At 43.1% G+C, this 26,729-nt stretch overlaps 1 protein-coding gene across 1 annotated transcript in view; it reads right to left on the bottom strand.

Annotated features, from left to right (window-relative positions):
• CASQ2 (calsequestrin 2) overlaps positions 1-24,419 on the bottom strand; it is a 72,113-nt gene extending 47,694 nt beyond the window's left edge. The window contains exon 1 of the mRNA XM_012458880.3: positions 23,930-24,419. Within this exon, the coding sequence (XP_012314303.1) occupies positions 23,930-24,163 (234 nt within the window). The 5' untranslated portion in view covers positions 24,164-24,419. The remainder of the gene's footprint in view (positions 1-23,929) is intronic.
• Positions 24,420-26,729: the final 2,310 nt, after the last annotated feature.

The following is a 26,729-nucleotide window of genomic DNA, read 5'->3' as shown; positions in this document are numbered from 1 at the left end:
CAGATTTTTTAATGATCACCATTCTAACTGGCATGAGATGGTATCTCGATGTGGTTTTGATATGCATTTCTCTAATGACCAATGATGATGAGCATCTTTTCATGTTTGTTGGCCGCATATTTGTCTTCTTTTGCAAAGTGTCTGTTCATATCCTTCGCCCACTTTTGAATGGGTTTGTTTGTTTTTTTCTTGTAAATCTGCTTTAGTTCTTTGTAGATTCTGGATATTAGCCCTTTGTTTGATGGGTAGATTGCAAAAATTTTTTCCCATCCTGTTGCTTGCCAGTTTACTCTAACGATTGTTTCTTTTGCTGTGCAGAATCTTAAGTTTAATTAGATCCCACTTGTCTATTTTCGCTTTTGTTGCTATTGCTTTTGGCGTTTTAGTCATGAAGTCCTTGCCTGTGCCTATGTCCTGAATGGTGTAGCCTAGGTTTTCTTCTAGGGTTTTTATGATGTTAGTTCTTATGTTTAAATCTTTAATCCATCTGGAGTTAATTTTTGTACAAGATGTAAGGAAGGGGTCCAGTTTGAGCTTCCTGCATATGGCTAGCCAGTTTTCCCAACAACATTTATTAAACAGGGAATCCTTTCCCCATTGCTTGTTGTTGTCAGCTTTGTCAAAGATCAGATGGCTGTAGACGTGTGGCTTTGCTTCTGAGGCCTCTGTTCTGTTCCATTGGTCTATATCTCTGTTTTGATACCAGTACCATGCTGTTTTGATTACTATAGCCTTGTAGTACAGTTTGAAGTCAGGTAACATGATGCCTCCAGCTTTGTTCTTTTTGCTTAGGATTGTCTTGTCTATGTGGGCTCTCTTTTGGTTCCATATGAAGTTTAAAGTGGGCTTTTCCAGTTCTGTGAAGAAGGTCAATGGTAGCTTGATGGGGATAGCATTGAATCTATAAATTACTTTGGGCAGTATGGCCATTTTCACAATATTGATTCTTCCTAACCATGAGCATGGAATGTTTTTCCATCTGTTTGTGTCCTCTCTTATTTCCTTGATCAGTGGTTTGTAGTTCTCCTTGAAGAGATCTTTTACATCCTTTGTTAGTTGCATTCCTAGGTATTTTATTCTCTTTGTAGCAATTGTAAATGGGAGTTTGCTCATGATTTGGCTCTCTGTTTGTCTGTTATTGTTGTATAGGAATGCTTGTGATTTCTGCACATTGATTTTGTATCCTGAGACTTTGCTAAAGTTGCTTATCAGATTAAGGAGGTTTTGGGCTGAGATGATGGGGTCTTCTAAATATATGATATTGTCGTCTGCAAATAGAGACAATTTGACTTCTTCTTTACCTAATCGAATGCGTTTTACTTCTTTTTCTTGCCTAATTGCTCTGGCTAGACCTTCCAATACCATATTGAATAGGAGCAGTGAGAGAAGTCATCTTTATCTAGTGTCAGTTTTTAAAGGGAATGCTTCTAGTTTTTGCCCATTCAGTATGATATTGGCTGTGGGTTTCTTGTAAATAGCTTTTATTGTTTTGAGATGCTTTCCATCAATACCTAGTTTTTCGAGAGTTTTTAGCATGAAGAGCTGTTGAATTTTGTCAAAAGCCTTCTCTGCATCTATTGAGATAATCATGTGGTTTTTGCCTTTGGTTCTGTTTATGTGGTGAATTACATTTATAGATTTGCGTATGTTCAACCAGCCTTGCATTCCCAGGATGAAGCCTACTTGATCGTGGTGGATAAGCTTTTTGATGTGCTGTTGGATTCAGTTTGCCAGTATTTTATTGAAGATTTTTGCATCAATGTTCATCATGTATATTGGCCTGTAGTTTTCTTTTTTAGTTGTGTCTCTGCCAGATTTTGTATCAGGATGATGCTGTTCTCACAGAAAGAGTTAGGAGAATTCCCTCTTTTTGTATTGTTTGGAATAGTTTCAACAGGAATGGTACCAACTCTTCTTTGTATGTCTGATAGAATTCAACTATGAACCCATCTGGACCTGGACTTTTTTTGGTCAGTAGGCTATTAATTGCTGCCTTGACTTCACACCTTGTTATTGGTCTATTCAGGGTTTCAACTTCTTCTTGGCTAAGTCTTGGGAGTGTGCACATGTCCAGGAATTTATCCATTTCTTGCAGATTGACTGGTTTATGTGCATAGAGTTGTTTGTAGTAATCTCTGATGGCAGTTTGTATTTCCGAGGAATCGGTGGTGATCTCCCCTTTATCTTTTTTATTGCATCTATTTGATTCTTCCCTTTTTTCTTTTTTATTAGTCTAGCCAGCAGTCTATTTTGTTGATCTTTTTAAAAAAACGTAGATTTATTGATTTTTTGAAGGGTTTTTGTTGTGTCTCTATCTCCTTCAGTTCTGCTCTGATCTTAGTTATTTCTTGTTTTCTGCTTGCTTTTGAGTTTTTTTGATCTTGCTCCTCTAGCTCTTTCAGTTTTCACTATAGGATGTCGATTTTAGATCTTTCCTTGTTTCTCATGTGGGCATTTACTGCTATAAATTTCCCTCTAGACACTGCTTTAAATGTGTCCTGTAGGATCTGGTATGTTCTGTCTCCATTCTTGTTGGTTTCGAAGAACATTTTTATTTCTGCCTTCATTTCATTGTGTATCCATTCGTCATTCAGGAGCAAGTTGTTCAGTTTCCATGTGATTGTGCAGTTTTTAGTGCTTTTCTTAATCCTGAGTTCTAATTTGATTGTGCTGTGGTCTGAGAGACTGTTTGTTATGATTTCTGTTCTTTTGCATTTGCTGAGGAGTGATTTACTTCCAATTATGTGGTCAATTTTGGAGTAAATGCAATGTGGTGCTGAGAAGAATGTGTATTCTGTGGATTTGGGGTGGAGTGTCCTGTAAATGTCTATTAGGTTCACTTGGTCCAAATCTGCATTCAAGTCCTGTATATCCTTGTTGACTTTCTGTCTCGTCGATCTGTCCAGTATTGTCAGTGGAGTGTTAAAGTCTCCCACTATTATTGTGCGGGAATCTAAATCTCTTCGTAGGTCATTAAGAACTTGCTTTATGTATCTGGGTCCTCCTGCACTGGGTGCATTAGGATAGTTAGCTCTTCTTGTTGCATTGATCCTTTTACCATTATGTAATATCTCTTTGTCTCTTTTGATCTTTGTTGGTTTAAAGTCCATTTTATCAGAGACCAGGATTGCTACCCCTGCTTTTTTTTGCTCTACATTTGCTTGGTAAATCTTCTTCCATCCCTTTATTTTGAGTCTATGTGACTCTTTGCATGTGAGATGGGTCTCCTGAATACAGCACACTGATGATTCTTGACTTTTTATCCAGTTTGCCAGTCTGTCTTTTGATTGGGGCATTTAGACCATTTACATTCAACCTTAATATTGTTATGTTTGAATTTGTTCCAGCCATTTTGTTACTGGCTGGTTGTTTTGCCCGTTAGTTGATGTGGCTTCTTCATTGTGTCTTTGTTCTTTACCATTTGGTACGTTTTTGCAGTGGCTGGTACTGGTTGTTCTGTTTCCTATTTAGTACTTCCTTCAGTAGCTCTCGTAAGGCAGGCTTTGCAGCAATGAAATCTCTTAGCAATTGGTTGCCCATAAAGGATTTTATTTCTCCTTCACTTATGAAGCTTAGTTTGGCTGGATATGAAATTCTGGGTTGAAAGTTCTTTCCTTTAAGGATGTTGAATATTGCCACTCCCTTCTAGCTTGTAGGTCTGCCAAGAGATCTGCTGTGAGTCTGATGGTCTTTCCTTTGTGGGTGACTCGACCTTTCTCTCTGGCTGCCCTTAGGATTCTTTCCTTCATTTCAACCCTGGTGAATCTGACAATTATGTGCCTTGGGGTTGCTCTTCTTGAAGAATATCTTTTTGGTGTTCTCTGTATTTCCTGGATTTGAATGTTGGCCTGCCTTGTTAGGTTGGGAATGTTCTCTTGGATAATATCTTGAAGAGTGTTTTCCACTTGGATTCATTCTCCCCGTCACATTGAGGTATGCTGATCAAGCATAGGTTAGGTCTTTTCACATAATCCCATAGTTCTTGGAAGCTTTGTTCATCTGTTTTCACTCTTTTTTCTCTGATCTTGCCTTCTCATTTTATTTCATTGATTTGATCTTCTATCTCTGATATCCTTTCTTCTGCTTGGTCAATTCAGCTGTTGAAACTTGTGTATGCCTCGTGCTGTGTTTTTCAGCCCCATCAAGCCGTTTATGTTCTTCTCTAAGCTGATTATTCTAGTTAGCATTTCATCTAACCTTTTTTCAAAGTTCTTAGTTTCTTTGCATTGGGTTAGAATATAGTCTTTTAACTCAGAGAAGTTTGTCATCACCCACCTTCTGAAGCCTACTTCTGTCAATTCGTCAAATTCATTCTCTGTCTTTATTTGTTCCCTTGCTGGTGAGGGGTTGTGATCCCTGGGAGGAGAAGAGGTGTTCTGTTCTTTGATGGTTTCATCCTTTTTGCACTGGTTTTTTCACATCTTTGTGGATTTATCTCCCTTTGATCTTTGAAGTTGGTGATTTCAGGAGTCGTCTCTGAGTGGATGTTTTTTTGTTGAGGTTGGAGCTGTATCTTTTTTGGCCTGTAGAGGGCATTGCTGGGCTCTCTCTGGTTCATTCAGTTGTTGGGTGGGTGGTCCTTCCCTGGAGTTTGTTTGCAGGTGAGATTGGCCCCGCCTTCACTATAGCATGTCTCCCAGAGCTCTATCTTCCTGGTTGGGGTCAAACTGGTGTATTTGCTGCGAAGCTGTCTAGCGAGGGCTTCAGTTTCAGTTCTGTGGAGGTGGGGCCTGCCAGGCTTTATGGTCTGTTTCCCTGCTTTCAACTCTACCTCTTTCTGTGGGACGGTCTGTCCTGCTGGCATTGGTCCAAACTTCCACCCAGGTCCATGGGACAACTTGCTGCTCCCAGCTGGAGCTGCTGCTGAGATTTGCGTCGACAACCCATGATACCCCATGGTCTAGCAGAGCTCTCGTGGACCGTGGGTTGTAGGAGGGATGAGGTAAGCACAGGATCTGAATCAGAGCACCAAGTGGGTGAAGTCCCCCTACCTTCCAGCCGGCTACATGTTTCAGGTGGGGATGCACCCCCCATCTTGATTTGACCCCTTGGGCGGCTGTCACCCTGTGGTTTCTTCCCTGGGCTATTTTCAGTGCCCTATCAGTCCCACTGAAATGAACCTGGCACCTCGCTTGGAATCATAGAGTCCTCTAGCCCTCTGCATCTCATTTGCTGGGAGCTGCAATCTGGTGTTGCCTTCTCACGGCCATCTTGGCGCCCTCTCCTCTTTTCATCTTCTTAATAGGATCTTCCAAAGAACAAAAGTTTTCAATTTTGATGAAGTCCAGTTGATCACATTTTTCATTCATGGATTATACTTTTGATGTTAAGTCCAAGAACTCTTTGCCTAGCCTCAGATCTGAATTCTTCTCCTATTTTTTCTTAAAGTTTTATAGTTTTTCATTTTACATTCAAGTTCCTGATTCACTTTGAGTGAATCAAATTTAAGACAGGTTGAGGTTCCTTTCTCTATTTTTGCCAACAGATGTTCAATTGTTCTGATTTTTTTTCGTGAAAAGGCTGTCTTTCATCCACTCAATTGGTTTTGTACCTTTGTCAAAAATCGGTTGACATACTCATGTGGTTCTATGTGTGGTTTCTCAATTCTGTTCCATTGCTCTGTATGTCTGTTCCTGTGCCAGCACCACACAGTCTTGATTCCAGTAGCTAGGATCAAGTATACAGAGAGCAGGTAGACTATCTCTTTTCACTTTATTCTTCTTTTTCGAAATTGCTTTAATTCTACTAGTCTTTAGCATTTTTGTATGAACTTCAGAATAATCGCGTTTATACATACAAAAAAATCTTACTAGCATTTTGGTAGGAATTGCATTAAATCTGTATATCAACTCAGGGAGAGTGACATATTTACTATGTTGAGTCTTCCAATCCATGAATATTGTATGTCTCTCCATTTATTTGATCTTCTTTGGTTTCTTTCATCAGCATTGCATAGTTTTCAGCCTACAAGTCTTGCACAAGTTTTGTTAGATTTATATCTAATCAGTTAAATTATTTCAGCTACTGTAAATGGTATTTTTTTGTTTTCATGTCCATGTGTTCATTGAAAGTACATAGATATACAATTAATTTGTTCTGTTTGTTAATGTTAGTGCTAAACTCACTTACTAGTTCTAAGAGGTTTTTGTTTTGTTTTCTAGATTCTTTGGGATTTTTCTAGGTAGACAATTTCATCATCTGCAAATAATTTCTTCCTTTTAAATCTGCATGTCATTTTCTTTCCTTACATTTCCTTACTTCACTGGTGAGACCTTCTAGCACTATTTTCAATAAGAGTGGTAAGAATTCTTTTCTTAAATTTTGTGTTTGTTTGTTTCCCAATCTTAGAGATTTGTTCATTTTTCCTTTCAGTTCTATCATTTTTTGCTTTGCATATTTTGCAGTTCTATTGTTTGGTCCAGACACCATTAGGATTTATTGTCTTCTTGATGGTTTGACCCTGGTTCTGTTTGTCTCCACAACTCATACTATAAATCCCTCTACTTTCTTCTCTATCTTTGTTCCTTTCATATCTTCTTCATTTCTATGTCTTCCTTTCATTTTTTCCCAGTATCTGTGTCTTCTCCTTTGGAGTTCCTCTTCTGAACATCTTGAGGTTTTCCTTTGCATATTCATTCTTTCCTCCAAGACCTTTTCATCTGTTCCCAGCCTCTTTCTTTCTCTCTGGCTCCTAACCATTTACCTTCCTCTAAGAGCAAGGACTGTGAGCAAAAGCACAGAGAGCAGCTCCAAGGAGTACCTCTGGTGGTTGAGGACTGGCGGGGAGGAGTGGAATGGCAGGTAACAAATGAACCAAACCCCCCACCACCGCTACCAACCCTCATGCAGTTTTCCCTTATTTTTTTTTTTTGTTTGTTTATTTTGGCTGGAACTTGGCAAAACTTATGATTACAGACATCATCAGTATTTACATATGACTCATCTTGAGATTTTCTGCAGTGCCTAAACAGACCAATCTTTCTGCAAGTCACTTGGCTTCACTCTATTGCATTCAATCTATTAGACAAGGCCATTTTTGAATGACTTTTTTGGTTTCCAGCGTAAGCCCCTGTGTTCTATTTAGTGCTGTTAAACCTTAAGTTAAATGTTCCCTTGTATAACATTCAAAGTCAGTAATGATGAGACCTAATGGCTTTGTGGTATAGTAAGTTTCCTTACTCCTTGAACATGAGTCTCTGACAGTGGTTCTTAAACTTCAGCGTGCATAAGAATCACCCAGGTAGTAAAGTGGGGCTTCCTGGACCTTAGCACAAGTGAGCAGAAAATAGAGCTGGGTGGGGTCAGGAATCTACATTTTTATAAACCATACTACCACACCCCATTATTCTAACACAGCAGATCTCAAACCACACTCTGAAAAACACTGCTATAAATGGTTGAATAACCAATGAGATAAAATGAGAAATTAACTCAGAATTAAACAGGGAATTTAACTCTGATCTCTCCCAGATATGCACTACCTTGTTTTATTTGGTTGTAGGTAGGTGCAAATGTGTGCCTCTCGTAGGCATGTAAAGCATGGCCTTCTGGTTATCTTATGGATATTTAAATGTGATTTTTGAAGATATATGAGTGGGAGGTCCTGTCTCAAATGAAATCGATTCTGTTTTCCTGATTTCCTGGTTAACTAACACAGCCAGTCACCGTCCTATAGATGGAGAGACAGAGCAGGCAATCACAGATGGGCCAGGTTCCCATGCCTAGCTGAGACCTGCCCACCTCCTCTTTGGCACCCTGAGTCAAAATCCCTGCAGAACTCCCATCACTCTTGCCTCCCTCTTGATAAGGCCCAAACCTTCCCACTTTAGTTCTGTCATCATCACTGCTGTCAGTCCTAGCAAGTCTCCATGGGAGCCAAGCGTGCCAGGGCTGGCAGCACCTGAGAGCAGTGAGACTGGGATGGGGAGAACGGCTGTGGTAACAGCCTGGGGCCTTCTAGGTGACTCCTGATATGGTGTCCAGGAGCCTCTGCCGGGCCAGTGGGGCAGGCAGGAGTCTGTCTCTTCCTGCATTTGGCTTGCCCTTGCCTCTGCCTTTGCTTTGGCCCCGACTCTCCAGCTCACATGCTCCCTTCTCTCCTGCAGCCTAGTCTCATTCCAGGTCACTGCCAGCCCTGGCCACCTTGGCTGCAGAGCCCAGCTCCAGGTTCATCTTTCACCCCATTCTCTTTTCTGGAACTCCAAAAGTGCCTCACAAGGGCATAGTACTCTGGCACTTATTTTGTGATCATCAGAGTTGTGTAGAGTCTCTGTATTGTGACTCCTGCCACACTAAGAAGAAGGACCCTGTTTTGTGCTTCCTTTGTATCTTGCAGTTTCTTGGACACACTCAGCATACTTGTGGATAAATGGGTGGATTGGTCCAAGGACTTCACAAGTTCAAGGGCCTTTTGAGCCCCTGGGTAAGAGGCAATTGTCATCAAATACGGTGACAAAGAGTTACATACATGAGAAAAAAAGGTAGAGTCAATATATCTCCTAAATTCCTAGAAAATGAGTACACAGTTTTCAGATAGAATTGCAATTTCCTCCTGCTAATGTACAACTGTCTCTCTGCTGGTTTTGTTTGGTTAGTTCCTTTTTAGTCCGTCCTGGAGAACGCGGTTGTCTCTTATTGGTTGGTTATATGCAGCCTCTGGGCATTGCTCAGTGCTCATTCTTTCTAGAAACATTAGGATTTGCTTTAACCATTGCTGATTCTTTTGAGTACAAAAAACGTTTTTTAAAAGTTCTTTTAAGGTCGTGTGTGTGTGTGTGTGTGTGTGTGTGTGTGTGTGAGAGAGAGAGAGAGAGAGAGAGAGAGAGAGAGAGAGAGAGAGAAACCTGGTCTCATTCCTTTGTCCAGGCTGGAGTGCAGTGGTGCAATCACAGCTCACTGAAGCCTTGACCTCCCAGGTTCAAGCAATCCTCCCACCTCAGCCCCTGAGTAGCTGAGACTACAGGCCTGCATCACTGCTAATTTTCTGATTTTCATCGAGACAGGGTCTTCCTTTGTTGCCAGGGCTGGTCTTGAGCTCCTGGGCTCAAGTGATCCTCCCATTTTGGCCTCCCAAAATGTTGGGATCACAGGCATGAGCCACCATGCCCAGACTAAAAAGTTCTATGTAAATAATATGCATAATTCAATAGGAAAGAAGTGGGTGTTTAGAGTATAGCCTTACTCTTGTTAAAATATTGTATCCCGTAGGTATTTATTGCATCACTGTTACTTCTGTGATGAAAGAGGGGTTCAAGTAGATCTCATCTTCAAATGAATAAATGACTCATGGATACTATGTCCCAGTTGTTAAGAGCTCAGGGCTTGGAATCAGAGACCTGGATTTTTGACTTGTCTACAATCCTGTGCTGTGACTCCAGTGTAAAAGACGGACAATATCAGTATCTATTTCATGGAATTTTTGACTTGTCCAAAAGCCTGTGCTGTGACTCCAATGTAAAAGGTGGACAATACCAACATCTATTTGATGGGGCTGTTTTGATGATTAACTGAAATAATGCATGTAAAGTGCTTGGCACAGTTCTTGGCATGCAGTAAGTGCTTAGTAAACATTAGATGTTCTTCTTACTTTTATGAGAGTTGGCTAGGGTTCTGGATCTTGTGCCAATTCAAAAATACCATAGTGTAAAGTATTGCAATGGAAAGAGAACGATCACTAATTGAGAACCTACTGTGTTAACAAAAACGTGTAAGACACATGTCAGCTTCAAGGACCTTGTGATTTAATGATGGAGGAAAAGCATTAAAAAAAAAGCTCTAGGTGTTATAGGAGAAGGACAGAAAAACAAGAGCTATGGAGACTTAGAGAGTTCGTGGGCTGGGAGGTCAAATCCTGCAGAGCCTAGTGGGCTGTGATAAGCACTGTGGATTAAATTTCCATGCACTCAGGATGAATCTAAATCCCTAACATGGCCAACGGTGTCCTGCACTCTTTGTCCTACCTGTCTTTCAAGCCTCATTTGGGGTCACTCTATTTCTTACTTAATACAATTGTCTTCGGCTCCTCAAAACATCAAACCTGTTCCTGGCTCAGGTCTCTGCACAGGAACACCTCCTTCAGCTGTGCTCTCAAACACAAGGCCAGTGGAAACTTCAGCTGCTTGCAGGGACGCCTTGTTCTAATTCACACAAAGGCACCAACACATACTCTGCTTTTACACACACCCTTCACTCCAAATAGAATTCCCTTTCCCCAACTGTTTGCTGGTTTCTACTTTTTTTGAAGTCTACATTTAAATGTCATTTCCTTAAAAGGCATTCCCTGACTCCCAATCTTAATTTTTCCCTTTTAACCCTTATCGTAGCACCCTGTGCTTTTCCTTTGCAACCATTTCACAGTTGCAAGTGCACATGAATTTATATGATTCTTTGTCTAGCAGTTGTCCATGTTGTAGCCTGTAAGCTCCACGTCCATGTCTGTTTTTCTCCCATGCTATCTCTAGCACCTAGCAAAGTACCTGAACCGAGGAAATCTAAAAAGAAAACAAACAGTAGTTTCTTCAGTAAATGAATGAATGAAGAGGGAGGCTGCTTAGAAAAGGGGAGGCCAGCTAGACCTTGGAAGAGGAGTGTTGGGTAGGCGGGGCGGGGGGGGGGGGCGCTGCAAGGGCATCCCAAGAGGAGGAAATGGTGTAAGCAAAGGCTTGCAGGTGGGAATGTGCAGGGGTGTGCAGGAGAACAGGCTGACCTACCTGAGCAGTGGCTTATTTGGGGAGCTGAAAGAAATCCTGTGTTAAAATCGTGTTAGAAAAAATGTGTAAGGACTTGACTACTAGGACCGGAAGCTCTAGTCCAGAGCTTCCAGATTTGGGGGTTGTCTGAGTAAGAGAATAATATGACTGAATTTGGTAAGAGTGGATCTGAGTACACAGAGCAGACAGAAAGGAGAGTGGAAAGGAAAGGCCACCAGTTGGGAGGCTGATGTCATAGTCTATGTGGGAGATGTCTCTGATCTCAGACTAAGACAGTGTCAGTGGGAGAAAAAGTGGCTTGTGCAGGTGATGCTACAAGTTGAGAATCAGTGAGACCTGGTAACTCTTCCTTGGCTTTGGAGAGAGGAGAGAGACCAGAGAAGAGGGAGGAGGCAAGATGGTTTGTTTCCCATGAGGAAACGAAGTGGAGGACACAGTGATGGCAGAAGGGCATGACAGAGCTGGGGAAGCTTCTCAGCATGGATTCAGACCCAGAGAGTTCAAGGTCATGGCCGTCCAGCCCAGAGCCAGAGGTGCTGATCTAGGGCTCAGGGGAGAGGTCCCGTGTGAGAGGTGAGGGCTTGAGGACAGGTGACATCTTTGGGAGGCAAGTGTGAGAGAAAGCCACAGGGTCAAGGGCTGTCTGTGTCAGAGGGAAGAGCAAGAAGCCTGCCCTGGAGAGAGCTGGGGGCAGAGAAAGGATCCTGGTGTCACAACTCCAGAGTCACAAAGAAGCAGGTGGTCATACCAAATGTTGCAGGGAGTCAAGGAGGGTGGGACCCCCATCTCAGGACTGGGAAGTCATGGGTGACCTTTTAGAGAAGAGCTGGGACAGAAGCCAAAGCTGGGAGTTAAACCGCTGGGTGGGTGGCAAGGACATGTTAGAGCAGGTGTGGCTCACTTATTCAAGGAGACACAGGAGCGAGAGGGGCACCCTGTGCTTCAGGACTGCCCCTGGGACTCCCAGGGCACCACATTCAATACTTCCGTGGAGACCCCACCCAACCCAGTCTCTTCATAGGACTTACTAGCTCTAATCCAGGGAAAGAAAGGAAGAAAGTTACACTTGTACCATTTCCCAAGAATTGTCTTTGTAGAGGAGAAAGACTAATTTACTACACAGTCAGAGGGAAGGTGGGGAGGTGGATGGTCATAAAGAAAAAGGAGGTGGTTACTTGTTGAAGGGAAGTGGGTGACGATTACTTTCTGCAGGGTCAGAAATCTGAAAAAAAAAAAAAAGGTTGAGCCTGGGGGAAAATGTCACAGATCTCTGCTCCAAGTGAATGTCCCTCAGGCTAGTCATTAAAAACACCCTGGCCGCAACCCTGCTCTTTTCATGTAAGCCAAGAGCCAAATGGCTGTTTGTACCCACTGTCCCTCATGCCATCTGGCGACATGACAAGCAATTCAACAACTGTGTGTCCTCCCCTGAAACCAGAGAGCTGACGTTTCTCTCCGGTAATCTCCTGTCACTTTCTGCCACCCTCAAAGTAGGCCTGAGCTATGTATAGCTGGGCAGTCGGCATGTGACGTGCTCATGGAGGAGGCTGGCTCAGTGAAAGGACAGCTACTTTATGGGATTCAAGTGAGTAACCGGGGGCTCTTAGGTTTAGAATGGGCAGCCTCTGAAAGGGCTTTCAGGGAGAGGGAGCTGTTGATTGTTTTTATTGGCATTTTGAACTATCATATTGGTCAATGCCAAGGAAGTGACCCAAGGGAAGATGCTATGTATTTTTGCCCACCCCACAATTCCAAGAGGCTACAGTGAAAAACAGCACTTATTGAGTGTTTACTATATGCCAGGTGCTGCTTCAACCGCCTTACAAGAATTATCTTATTTAATTTCTACAAAACCCTCATGAGGTAGAGGCTTGCAGGAGGAAATTGAGGCACAGAGTGGTTAGCCAACTTGCCTGGGGACACACAGCGCTTAAGCGACTCCGCTAGAATTTTAACCCTGACACTCTGGCTCCAGAGCCCACACTTTCATCCATTATATTTCGTTCCTATACCAGGGCTTCAGAGGGACCTGCGCACAAATCCTGGCTTTGCAGCTTACCAGCTGTGAGACTCTGGACAAGTCACGACTTACCTGATCTTCAATTTCCTTATCTAAAAAACTGAGATCCAATCTCACAGGAGTAACATGTATACAAGTACGTGGTGAAAGTTCCCTACCAATTAACTACAGGGAAAACCCCACTACACCGAGTCAGTGGTTTTAGAGCCTGAGTGCACATCAGCATTCCCTGGAGGGGGAGCTGGTGAAAAGAGATTGCTGGGCCCACCCCAGAGTTTCTGATTCAGCAGGTCTGGGATACGACCCAAGATTTGCATTTCTGCCTGGGTCCCAGGTGCTGCTGGGGCTGCTGGTCTTGGGCCCACACAGAGAGCCATTGCTCTCCCGCAGTCTCTAACATAAAATCAATCTTTTACTGCATAGCATTTTGCCATGTCCAAACTGACAGAATGAGGGAGGCTGTCCCTGAAGGCCAGGTTTGTTTTATTTTATCCAAAAATATTTTTGCAATGGAATTTTTAAAAAGTGAATTTGACATGCGGCAAGACCATGCCCTTTTCCAGTTTTTCTCAACAGAATTCTGTGTCCAAGAGCCTGTGAAAATGCAGTCTGGAAGCCCAGGTCTTGACCTCCTCTGGTAGCCCCTCCCTCTCACTCTCCTTGGGAAAAAGTTCCACATGATACTCAGTGCTTTCTGGGGCCAGAGAGATCATCCCTTTTTAAACTAACCTTCAGTGAAGGTTGATGAACCTCATTTTAAAAAGGGGGTGGGGTGCTTCCTGTCATGGAGAGGCCTCATCAATGTAAAATAATGATTGAATGAAGACATCTTTGACTTACTGCTTCCACAGCGCACATTGAAAAACAGAAGAGGAACCTGTTCCTGCTTGGCTGAAGTTTCTGAAATGTCTGACTCATGTTTATTTTGATAGCATCTGCTAATGACAGCAAATACCATGGATAACTAACTCGGTGGAGAGTGGGAATTTTCAATGCGCTTTCACATACACAACGATTTCAGGAGCAGTCCTTCAGTGAGCGCCAAGCATGTGCCCATCGCTTCACACATGTGACCTGTTTTGTCTTCTTAAAAATCCTATGAGGAGGGTACTGTGGCTTATATTTTATAAAGGAAGCACTCAGCCTTGAGGAGCTCAGTGACCCGCCTCCAGTCACACAGCTAGTGCAGGGACTCAAGCCCAGGTGGCTCTCACTCCAAAGCCTGCGCATCTCACACTGCTAGACGCTACTGCCAATAGTCATCTGTGTGTCGCATCCACTTCTTCTTCTGTGTCTGGAGGATGCTTCACTCCCTTCATAAATAGGAGGTGTGTGGTCAGGCTAACAGTTAGATATCCAGGGCCAGAGTAATTGTGTGTGTTGTGTAGGTAGAAGCAGGTGAGCATGGGAGGGAGTACCTGTTGGCTCTCCTGGCCACCCAACTCACAGCAGATGGTGAGAAGAGGCCCCTGTCTGGCTTGGGGCACCTGGGCAGCAGGTGGGAACTCCTGGAACCAGCACTCTGGGCACACAGAAGCGGCTCTGGCCTGCCCAGCCCATCACATTGCAAGATGCCGCACTGGCCCCTTTCCTGCGTGGCTGTCCAAACAGAAACAGCTTATCTGGATAATTCTGGCCTACCACAACCAGTTTATAAAACAGGGAAGCCTTAGGGGCTTCTTTGAACAGGCTCAGTTCTTCAGGGGGGCTGGCTTTCTGGGGGGAGCAAGTCATTTTGAATGCGCACTAAGGCTAAGCTGAAAATTATGCGAAAATACTCCACACCGACCTGTGAAACTCAAACTACCAGAGAGTAGGGCTGCTGAGTAAAGAAAAATCTTGTGATTTGGGAATCAGATTTTATTTCTTACTTTTAATTTTACTGCCTTATATCATAATAACCCTTATAATATTTCTGCAGTGGTGACATTCATGGTATCTCATGTCCCCATTTTAAAATTTGCGACTCTTGGGGCCAGGTATGGTGGCTCCTGCCTGTAATCCCAGCACTTTGGGAGGCTGAGGCTGGCAGATCACCTCAGGTCAAGAGTTCGAGACCAGTCCAGCCAACATGACAAACTCTGTATCTGCTAAAAATACAAAAGTTAGCCAGGCATGGTGGCACATGCCTGTAGTCGCAGCTACTCAGGAGGCTGAGGCAGGAGAATCACTTGAACTCGAGAGACAGAGGTTGCAGTGAGCCAAGATCATGCCACTGCACTCCAGCCTGGGAGCCTGGGTAACAGAGTGAGACTTTATCTCAAATAAATAAATAAATAAATAAATAAATAAATAAATAAATGTATATTTGGGGGAGGAGTCTACCTCAGGAAGGTGATGAATAGGTGTCCTATTTGGGCTTGCACAATACTGGGGGCTTTGGAGGTGGGAGTAGTGAGAGGAGGTCCCAATGGTCTAAAAACTTCTGAATCAACAGTGTATTTTCCAGTTCATGAAACCTCTATTTCCTTATTAATTCCATAGGTGGAAGGAAACATTTAACTATTATCAACTCAATCCATGCTTTTACAACCAGCATTTCTGTTCTTTTACCATCTCGCTCCACAGCATCACCTGTATTACCCATATGTGCCCAGCGATCCTCCACACTGAATTCAGCAGCACTTGGGCTTCACAGAGAACTGCGGTTTCAAAGTGAGCACCTCCTGAGACAGTGTGGACTCTGCGTGAGGCTTCATTCTCCAAGCCAAACCAAAATAAGCCTGACCTCATCTAATTTTTCAGAGGGGAGCAGGTGTGAATTTGGAGACTGCCATCTTTGGGCAGTGAACAGTTGGAAAAAATACCTGAACCCTGTGTGTGCTGCTATTCCCTGCCCAGCGTTTCCACACGGCTCCATCTGCAAATTCACTCAACTCCAGCAACTTCATTTTGCCTTCCTCTCTTGGGGTTTGGAAATGCAACCACTGGGATATTTGCCAGTGCTAAATAGGTTTAGAACAAGGGTCAGCCTTATAAAGCTTGGAGGTTTCTACCCACCCCAATGTATGTTTTGGGCCGAGAGTCTCATGGTTAAAAAAAAAAATCAATTTTACCCATATTTTGGTGGGATTAAGCAAGTGTAACAAACAGGTTCCTGAATCTGGCAAATTCAACCTCTTTACAATTCAACTCAATACTTTAAAATTTTTAACTGAATTTACAAAAGAGATCAAGGAGAAATATACTTTCAGCATAAGCAATTTATTTCTAATTCTTGAACTTTTCCTTCTTTCTCTCTCCAGCCTTCCATCCAGCAAACATTTATTAAATTCCAAGTGCCAAGCAACAGCCCATTGGCTCACACTAGTCATTTATGTTCAACACATAGTCTGGTTGTACAATTTAATGCTGCTCAAGTGTGAGTGAAAATCCAGAGTACAAACTAAAGACATCTGTCCCTTTATAAGTTGGCACATTGCTTACAAACATGAAGCAATCCCTTTCAGCTGCTCCTCGGCATAGTGGAAGGAACATGTCATTTGAAACCAAATAGGTTTGGGTTCAAACCCTGTTTCATGATCTAATGTTTTACAGCTTTGTGATTTTGGGCAATTTTTACTTAGCTCTCTAGCTCACTTCTCTGTCTGTAATGTGAGAATACGTTGTAAGAATTAAATAAAATAACATATGTAAAGTCCCATATTGGCACGGTTTACGGTAAGTTCATAATACATTCTTTTCCCTTCTCCTCCTTTCCCTTCTCCTCATTCAACGTTCATTCAACAAATACTGTTGAATACCCACTGAGTCAGGCACTGGTTTAGGTGCTGGGGTATAGCAACGAATAGAACAAAGTCCTTGCCTTTGTGAATGTCACATTCTATAGGGGGTGCTGTAGTTTGGACGTCCGTCCTTCCAAATCTCATGTTAAAATTTGATCCCTAATGTTGGAGGTGGGGCCTAATGGGAGGTCTTGGGGGTCGTGGAGGTGAATCCCTTATGAATAGATTAATGTCCTCCATGGATAGGGCGGTGACTGAGTGAGTTCTCACTCTATTAGTTCCTCTGAGAGCTGCTTGTTAAAAAGAGCCTTGCACCTTCTCTCTCTCTCTCTCTCTGTCTCTTTTGCTTCCTCTGGTGCCGTGTGATCTCTGCCTCTTCACCTTCTGCCACGAGTGAAAGTAGCCTGTGGTCCTACTCAGATACAGACACCCAATCTTCAGCTTTTTTCAGGCATCAGAATTGTGAGCCAAATAAACCTTTTATTCTTTATAAATTACCTAGCTTCAGGTATTCCTTTATAGCAACACAAATGTACTAAAAGAAGGGGTGTCAGACAATATGCAATATGTCAGCTAAGTACTATGTAGAAAAAGCACAGAGGAGGGTGGCGGAGGTAAAATGAGTGCTTAGGAAGTGTGATTTACATAGGTGGTCAGGGAGATAACTTCTTTGATAAGGTGACATTTAAGCATAGACCTGAAGGAAGTGAGTTCTTCTCAGCAATAAAAGAGGAACATCTCCCTAGACTCTGGGGCCATTCCATCTGCATCTTTGTTAAGTGCTATGGTTTGGATGTGCTTTGTCCTCATCAAAACTCATGTTGAAATTTAGGAGAGATCCCCTGGGCAGGTAGTGTGTGGATGGCAGCAGAGCATCCCAACAGCCTCTGTTGGTGAGCTCAAGTGAGACTTTCTTAAGCAGGAAGAGCAGAAGGACCCCACCAAGGGCACACTGAGGAGCTTAGACCTTGAACTCTAGTTGCAGCCTGTTGAAAAACTACAGGATATATACCCAGTAAGCTGCCACGTGTGTACCTATGCAACAATCTTGCATGTTCTTCACATGTACCCCAAAACCTAAAATGCAATTAAAAAAAAAAAAAGAAAAAGAAAAACTACAGGAGCAGCAGGCCGACCTGGTTAAACTTCCAAGATATGGCCATTTTTGTGCCAAGACTCCAGATTCCTTGCCTGCTCAAGGGACCTATTTCACTCTAAATGAATGAACCAAGTTTTACTGTTCACAATCTGAAAAGTATTGCTTGTTCCTTATCTGTACATTCACTGATTCATTTACTCATGCAAAGATTATCGAGTGTCTGTTAATAGCAATGACTATTTGATAAATGAATGAATATTTCTATTCAGGGATCTATAATACTTGTTTTCATGTTCTGAAACACTCACTAACTGCCTGAAAAATATCCCCCATAGCTTTCCTTAATCCAATAAATGCATATTCGTTACAGGTTAGTCTATTTAGTTGCTATTTGCCCCTCTCCACCCTGCCACCCAAAACACATATACGTGGCTAACAGCATCAACCTATGAAATGTGACTATGAAATGAAAAGTGCCCAGAGGTCCTAAACTGAGCTCTGAGGTCCTTGCATGTCTTTTTCCTCCCTTCCGTCTACAGGTGATTTCAGTGGCCATAAAATTGGTTCTATGTAAGTGTGAAGCTCACCAGGAAAAAGCTTTTATCCTTTTCTTTTCTTTCCTTCTTTTTCAGGTTGGAATGCTGAACTCCTAGCACTGAAGTGGTGTAGAGGAAAAGATAAAGGTCTTGGAGTTAGGGATAAGATCTGTGTTAAGGCAGAAGGGGAAGAGGAAGGAGTCAATGATTCCTCATCCCAGGCTGGGTGCTGGGCAGAACGGTAATGCTATGTGTAGAGGGCTCAGGAACTCACAATGCGGAGGCCATATTGCTGATGCCTGGCCAGCTGGGGCTCCACTTGTCACGTTGTCATGTGACAAGTCCATTCATTTAGTTGTGTTTCTGAGTCACAAGGAGTTTCTTGATCCTTGTCCAATGTGAACTTGACTCAGTTTGCTTTTCGTTTTGCTTTCCCTATTACCAAGTCTGCCTTTAATTCAGTTCGCTCTCATGAGGCTTCTCATCTACAGGGAAAAATACAACCCATGTCTCCATGGGGAAAAAGAGTAAGGTAGAAGGGATTAGAAGGAAACTGGAAGTACCTCTCAAAGTGGTACTGAACCACGATTGAAAATGGGGCAAGGCCTAATGTAACAAATGGCATTGAAGAGGTGGTTGAAACAGAGCTGACATAGGCTCAGCAAAGCCTTGCAGAACAGAGAGAATGCCAAATAGGGATACATCGAGAGAGACCTGTGACCACCCGCAAGACACTCCTCTCCAGCCCCAGAGAGGAGGAGTGAATAAACGATAAGAGGAGGAGCGAATAAAGCTGGCTGTGAATAAGCGAGATGGCAATGCAGTTCCAGTCCCAAGCTCCCAAGCCCTGGTTTCCTCAGTTTGTAAACATGGGGTTAGCTGCATTGTGTTTAGAATCCTGACAAAATGGAGCGTGTGGGCTGAAAGAAGCCAGCATTTGTTAAATATCTTCTGTGTGCCAGGGCCGTGCTCTTGCTGGGCAGCCTCATTCAATCCTCAAAACAGCACTGTCATCTCCACCTTACAAATAAGGAACCCAGGTCTATCTGATCTGGAAGCCCGTGTTAGAACATGCCATCTCTCAAGCACTTCAACCTCAGGGAAACGGTGATGCTGAAGGACTTTCTCTGGCAATATTTATAGGATATGATAGGAGCAGCAGCTTGCACAGCAGTTTCAAGGAAAACGAGGAAGCAGGAAACAAAGCAGCAAGGAGAAACTGAATTTCCTGCCCATATCCTCTGTTTCTGAGTCCTGCAATGCTAATGGAAGTTGGCCACTGTGGTGTGACTAAATTTACTATCTTGGCGGAAGCTGCAAGAGACAGCATGCAAAATTGCAACTCCCTGTATAATTTGTGTTGACATCCCAATAGAAAAATGAGAAAAGGCATAGAAAAATAATTTATGGAAGAAAAAAATATATAAATGGCAAAATAATTTTATGGAAGACTTCAACCAGAAATCAAAGAAATGTTCATTAAAACAACAATGAAAAGATAGATAAAGACTTTTAAAACTCTAAAAGTTGAGTCAGGATCCAAACATAGGAAAATTATTTTAAAAATATGTATAATGACACAGTGGAATACTATGCTGGTATTAACATTGCTGTTTAATAATATAGAAATACAATATATGGAAGTAAAAAAAGCTGGAAATGAAATTTTATAAATGGCATAATTCTCAATTAAAAAATGTATATTTATGTATGGAAAAAAATACTGGAAAGAAATCTACCAAAACATTATCTATGCTTATTTTGATGTGGTTATTTTTATTGCCTTTTAATTCTTTTTCACATACTCTGAAATTTCTAAACGAGTATATGCTAATTTGTTGATGAAGAATACCCAACCAAGAATCAGAATTACCAGCTGTTTAAGTCAGGATTACAGCTATCAAGTGAGGAGTTCAGATCAGCCTAGATGACTCTCATGAACAAGTATGTGTAGAATATCTGCATAGAACTATGGACCGTGCACTGACCCTTGGGCCCTCCAGAGCTGGACTCTGGCCAGATTGGAAAGCACAGCTTGAGTCTGGCGCCTCCTGGTGTCCTATTACTTGCCTTTTTCCTGCTAAGCTTTATAGACCTTGTCTTCTCCCCTTTCTCCTCTTCCCCTCCTCAAGCCCTGTTCTCACGACAGAATTCAGACTCAGGGGATGTAAGTGATCGGCAACATCTCAAAGGCCTACCTCTCCCACAGGAACTTGACTAAATAGGGACAAAAATCTTACCCTAAAGAAATGAGGCTCTGTTTGCCAAATTTTAGAAAAAAGCTACCAGGTGGAAAAATACTTGAGAGCCATCAGAATATTTGTTTTTTTTTTTTTTTTTTTTTTTTTTTTGAGACCGAGTTTCACTCTTGTTGTTCAGGCTGGAGTGCAGTGGCGTGATCTCCACTCACTGCAACCTCCACCTCCCAGGTTCAAGAGATTCTCCTGCCTCAGCCTCTCAAGTAGCTGAGACTACAGACATGTGCCACCACACCCAGCTAATTTTTGTAGTATTGGCAGAGAAGGGGATTCACCATGTTGTCCAGGATGGTCTCGATCTCATGATCTTGTGATCTGCCCACCTCAGCCTCCCAAAGTGCTGAGATTATAGGCGTGAGCCACCATACCTGGTGAATCTTTGCTATTTTGCCAATAAATTCCTACGCATTTCACAAACCAGTCCTGGCTCTTCCTCTTTCCTCTACTCTCCCTGAGAAACTTATAAGTTGTTCTGTTGTTATGGCAACCTCCCTGCACTGTAGCTTTTTGTTTGCACGTCTTCTTCTGTGTTCAGCTGTGTGCCTCTTGAGGGCCTAACCCAGGGCCCAGCATAAAGTAAGTGGCAGATGCATGACTAATTGAATGGCATTTCAGGTGCCCCTCATCAGGCAATGACCTGGCTCTGTGGATGGAGCTGTTTCGGGCTCTTTCCATTGACATCCCTTAGAGATGCAGACAGAATACACGTGACTGACTACAGTGTCCTTGGAGTTTCTTAGAATGGGGTGGCCTTAGTGTGAGGAGCTGTGAGTTTCTAATTCCTAGAAATTCTTCAGGTGTTTCAACCTGGGGATGGCAACTCCTCACTGGTGAGCGAAATCAACTTCATAGGTTGAATCAATTCTTAAAGTGAAATAGAAGAGAAGAGAGCAGAATAAAAATAGAAAATATATTTTTTTAATTACCCAAGTAGTAAGTATTGTTTTCTGAAATTTTTGTTTCTGGTGTGTGTGTGTGTCTGTGTGTGTGTCTGTGTATACCAGGTCATAGTGGGTTATGATAAAAAGTGTCAGAAGCCACCTTCCTAAGCTGCGACGGGGAAAAGAGCCACCTCCCTTGCAGCTATTTGCCCATAGCTGAGACCACACTGCCTGATGGATGGACACTAGGAACTGCCTCCTCTTTTTCCCCCCACCCTCTATGAGCCACAGCCCTGGAAGTGGGAAGACTATTTTTCTTAGTGCAAGTGTGCGGTCTAGAGGATTAAGAAGACAAAATAGTTGTTTTGACCATGAAGAAAGTTTAAAGGCATATTCACTCTTTCCACTCATGGACTTCCTGGAGCCGTCTTCTTCCTCGATGCTGCACCGGACAAATCTCTCAACAAAGGTCTGCCCCTTCCCCACCTTCACTAATGGATCCCAGACTTCCTCCTCAGTTTGGGCCTTTGCATGAGAAGTGCCTCCAGGCCATGTACCTCTGGGCTCTGCTGGTGGGACAGCTGGCGTCATCAGACCTGGGCCCAGAGGCTGAGCAACTCTGTTTAAGGAAGACTCTTGAAATCATCTTAAACAGGCTACCCAGAAGCCCCTTGGGCATTTTCACACTGATTTCAGGAGCAGGGAGGTGTAGGTATTAAGTACAACAGCCTTCACCTGCAGTAGCTGTGTGACCTTGAACAATCTAGATTCTCTGCTTCAGTTTCCCCATCTATAAAATGGGATTGGTAACTGTACTTACATCACAGAATTATTGTAAGGATTAAACAAGCTAATACCAAGTGCTTAGAACAATCCTGAACTTAGTAAGCATTTAACAAACATTATTATTATTTAATGATTTCTTAAGCCTGCATGATAGTTGTTATTTTTCCATATTTATAGACAAGGAAATGAGGCTCTGAGAAATTACATAATTTGCCCTGTGTCATGTGTCTAGTAGAGACAAAGTCAGAATTTAAATCCAGATATCCTGACTTCAAGTTCTGTCTTCTTTTTTTCCTAATGATGCCTCACTCCAGCTTTAGCAGCCTAAGGGCCATCAAATTAACTCCTGTGGTGAATTTACCCCATCAGTCTGTGCTGGGCCCGGCACCCACCCACGTGTGAAAAGGGCTCTCTTGGATCAAAGGTGTCTGGAGGGATGGTAAGCCCAGGAGAAGTTCCTGCTCATGATTTTGCATAGTTTTTGGGGACAGACATACCTGGGGGAGCGAGAGAGAGAGAGATGGATGGATGATAGAAAGAGATTTCTTTAAAAACAATTAGAATCAGAAATGAATGTCCTTGCCTGTGCTGGCCACTCTTTTAGAGTTCTAGGCTAACTGGACAGTGATGAGCATGTAGAGGAGAACGCTTGTGCCTTCAGTTACATTTTCATAACCATGTCTCTCAATGACTGAGTATGGCAGTTTGAGATGGAGCTATAACGTAAGTGTTGGTGTCATGGGCTAAGCACCAGCCCTGTTCTATGTCCTGTTCTTTCCCAGCCTGCGATTTGCTCTCTTCTATAGTATAAAGGCTTAATAACTATCCCTGCTTTCTCTTTTCTTGCAACCCACAGAGAGAACTGAACTTCCACATTCAGCACTCAAGGTTGGAGATGTATTTTTGATGTATTTGGGACAGTTTTGCTGGGTTTTATTACAGTCTATTTTTTTTTAACTCAAATCCACATGGGTTTTATATGATAATTCCGTTAATCAAACTATTTCATCAACCTGAGTTCTCTGATTGTGCTGGATAATACACTGTAATTCTCAAATATCCCTTTCACAGGATTGCGCCTGGGCTAGGCATGGGGACTGATGAGGCATCTTGGTGCCCACTAGCATTCTTGGCACCCTCAGTCACCCTTAAAGTGTAAGCCATCTTAAGCTGTCCAGGAGGAGCTGCAGAAATAGTTTCTGGAGCACTCACAAATGATTAGAAAATGGGCCTCAGTGCCAGGTTACAAACAGGCAGGCCGTATAATGCGGATAAAATAAGAACTGACTTCAGCTCTGCCCTAAAGTCACACCAAGAACTTTCTGAGAAAAAAAAATCATATAAATGAATATCCCGCTCAGAAGATCTACACATAACTACATTCTGTAATGCTGACTGACAGCAAATCATGAGAGAGGAAAGTCATTTAGTGATATTCTCCATCTGACCCCCGGAGAGATGCAAGGTCAGGTAACTCTGGTCTCTCCAGGATCATGGGGAGATTTGAGGGAGCAAGCAGAGTGGGCACGCTGAGTGAAATCCACAAGTAGTCCTTGGATTTCATTTAAGCCAAACAGTTTTAACAACAGTTTCTACATTCTATCTGGGAAACACTGGCTGGGACAAGGGCCCTTGAAAAGTCAAGGGGGCCATAATGTGAAAGACTTTACATCAGACCCGTCATAGCGCAGCGCCTTTGATCCTCTTCATACGAAGAGTTTGGACCCACCCCTCATTGTTCACACATCCCGGCTTTGTGACAAGAGCATCTGATTCACATGAGGCCAAAATGAAGCAGACTTCAGTCTATATTCTCTGCACTCTCATTCCCACATCCCAACCCCTGGCCAAAGGCATTCCCTCAGCACCCATACCCACTGGGGCAGCGTGGACAGCATGCCCTTTGACTACTCACCTCAAGCACGATTTCCTTCAGTTGAAACTGTTTTTGCGCGACCTTATCTGAAGACACCGGCTCATGGTAGTAGAGGCAGAGCAAATCATATTTCTTTAAAACCTGCTTGAAGTTCTTTTCGGAGAGACTTACCACTCGGTCCTTCCCATCATATGTGGGGAAATTAAGCCCCTCTTCCGCCCTGCAAGAGGACAGCAAATAAAGCCCCACAATAAACAAGTGAGTTCTCTTCATTTGGGAAAAGTTTTGTTTCTCGTTCCCAAATATGCTGTGTGCAGGAGAGAGGACAGAAGACTGCTAGAGGCCTTGTGGAGCCAAGCAGGGAGCAGACAGACTGATTTTGTATCTCTTCTTTGCCCTTCCTGGGGCCGAGAAGTGACTCTTCACCTCCTTGGGTCCAGCCAGCTCTGGAATCGTGGGCTCAGGACAAAGAGCAGACACACACATACACACACACCACACACACACACACACACACACACACACGCACGCGCAAGAGTAGAAAAAGAGCCAGGCTAGGGAGGCTGGGAGGCCAAGCCCCAGATACCTTACATAGCTCTGCTCAGCCTCTGTCTCATTAGGAACTCCATTTTTAGGATGCAGTTGTTTCAGGCTAAAAATAAATCATGCAATGAATAAAAAAGTTAGACACGACACTGTAGAGGGACTCACTGATACAGTCTGTCAGAGTGGTAAAGAGGGAAGAGGCAGGAGAAAAAGACAAGAATGTACACGCATGAAATAAAGAGGCTAGAAAAGCCAAAGAAGGAAAAAACTTGAGAGAGAGAGATAAGGGACTATGGCACCAATAAGCAAATGGAGAGTTGGAACACTCATGCGTTACTGAGTCGTTAAATCACCCCAGGGAGGGAACTCAGCCTGTCCTCTCATGGCGGTTGCTCATCCCCTCACTGCAACATGGAACAAAACGGAGCCCCGAGGTAGACTTATTCACGTTCTACTCCTATCTTTTTCTGCCTTCCATCCTCTCTTCTTAGAAATCCTCTGCCAGCCACTGGGTGAGGGGTTCAGGGACATCCTGCTGAACCCAGCTGACACCAGAAGAATCTGTCCTCATTCAAATAAAGTGAAACAAGCTTCAGAGTTCAAATCCTACTCTGTCTTTTAACAGCTGATGAACTCGCCCTCTCTGATCTCAGTTCCCCTCTATGTAAAGTGGGGCTGAATATAACCATACGGTTTGAAACACGTAGGTGGAAAAGCATGGCACAGCATAGTTGCTCAAAAGCGGTAGCTAGTATACTTCTCACTGGAGCTGGTGGAACATTGGTAACATAATGGACATTCGTCTGTTTCTAATATGAATGGTTTGTGAACCCTTTCTTGTCCATTTCTTCCTCGAATCCAGTAGGCAATTGGGGCAGAAGTGATCAGGCTCATCTGACAGTTGAGCTAACAGGTTCAGAGAGATCCGCAACTTATCTGAGTTTGCCACATTTCTAACCTCTGGAGCAAGAATTCAACCCTGCCTCAAAGCCGGTGCTCCTGGTTGCTTTGCTTTTGACTGGGCAATTCCCTTGCAGACACCCCTTTTCTTAAGTAGCTTCTTGACCATCTCTTCCAATCCAACCCTGTCCAGTTGTGTCTCTCCACTCTTCAAAGGCATCTATGGCACTCATGGTTCTGATCAAGTTTTTGTTTTGCTTTAGTTTAAATCAGCTTTGGAAAGACAGAGCACTCTGTCACACACAGCTTTCACGTCGGCTAGAAGGAAAAGAGAAGACCCGTGGCCTCTCTGAGTAAGGTGAGGCTCCCCTGCAGTCAGAGGGCCTTATATTGAGAGTCAGACTGATGTTACACTTCATGTGCAGGAAGTCGGGGCCTTGAAGAACCCATCACTAAAACCCTTGACAGCATTCCGTTCTTTCTAATGATGTAGTCTCTATGTTTTCAAAAGATGGAGCCAAGAATATCCATTCTAAGGTGCACTTAGCTTTCCAAGTCAATGGCAAGCATGCAAGAGCTCTGCTTTCTTCAAGAAATGTAAGGGGGAAAGGTTTCTGAGTGAAACCACGTGGGTCTCGTGTTTTTCAGGTCAGCCTCCCAAAACTGTTCCCAGTTGTCTCCATCTTACTGGGTTACCTTTATTTAGAATTTGCTCCACTTTTCTCAATATGTAAGTAGGTTTTTTAAACTGTTACTGAAAAATCGGGAGATATTTAAAGTCAGAGTCTTTGAGTTTCCTTCTGACTTACAATTGACAAAACTGTAAGGAAAAGTAAATAATTTTTTTAAAATTTAGTTTAGCCTTCAAGTCTGGTTTACTACGAAAAGCAAATCCTGCGCTGTGGGAAGTTCCTGCCCCAAGATCACGGACTCGGTTTGGGCCAGGCAGCCCAGCCCTGAGGACACGCGACCACTGACATACGCTGTGGTGATCAGGTTTCCCCCGAGCATGCACGGGAGATATGAGGTCTACACTCACGCCTCACTCTCAGAAAGAGGTAGGCTTTCATAGTTTACATTTAATGTACCAGGCTTATTTTCTGCCTGCCTTTCATTTTCCTATTTTTGTTTTTTCCTCTGCCTCACTGCTCACTAATTTTAACTCATTTATTTTTTAAACAAGGAATGCTTCACACATTTCTGAGTCAACCTTACATCCTGCAAATCAGCTGTTTTTTTTTTCCAGTTTTAGCTGCAGCCCAAAGCCGACGTGTCATGCACTCCTAATGTTTGTGGTTGCGCTGAAATGCGTGGATTTTTATGTGCCATCAGTAGGTACTTTTTGTTTTGTTTTAAACAAGAAGGGGTAGAACAAAATACACAAATCGATACG

This window comes from Aotus nancymaae, unplaced genomic scaffold, assembly GCF_030222135.1.
Source record: "Aotus nancymaae isolate 86718 unplaced genomic scaffold, 86718_ANA_hifiasm-v0.15.2.pri h1tg000007l, whole genome shotgun sequence".
Lineage (NCBI taxonomy): Eukaryota > Metazoa > Chordata > Mammalia > Primates > Aotidae > Aotus > Aotus nancymaae.
The sequence above is the reverse complement of the archived record's forward strand: the minus strand, read 5'-3'. Positions and strand labels throughout refer to the sequence as shown.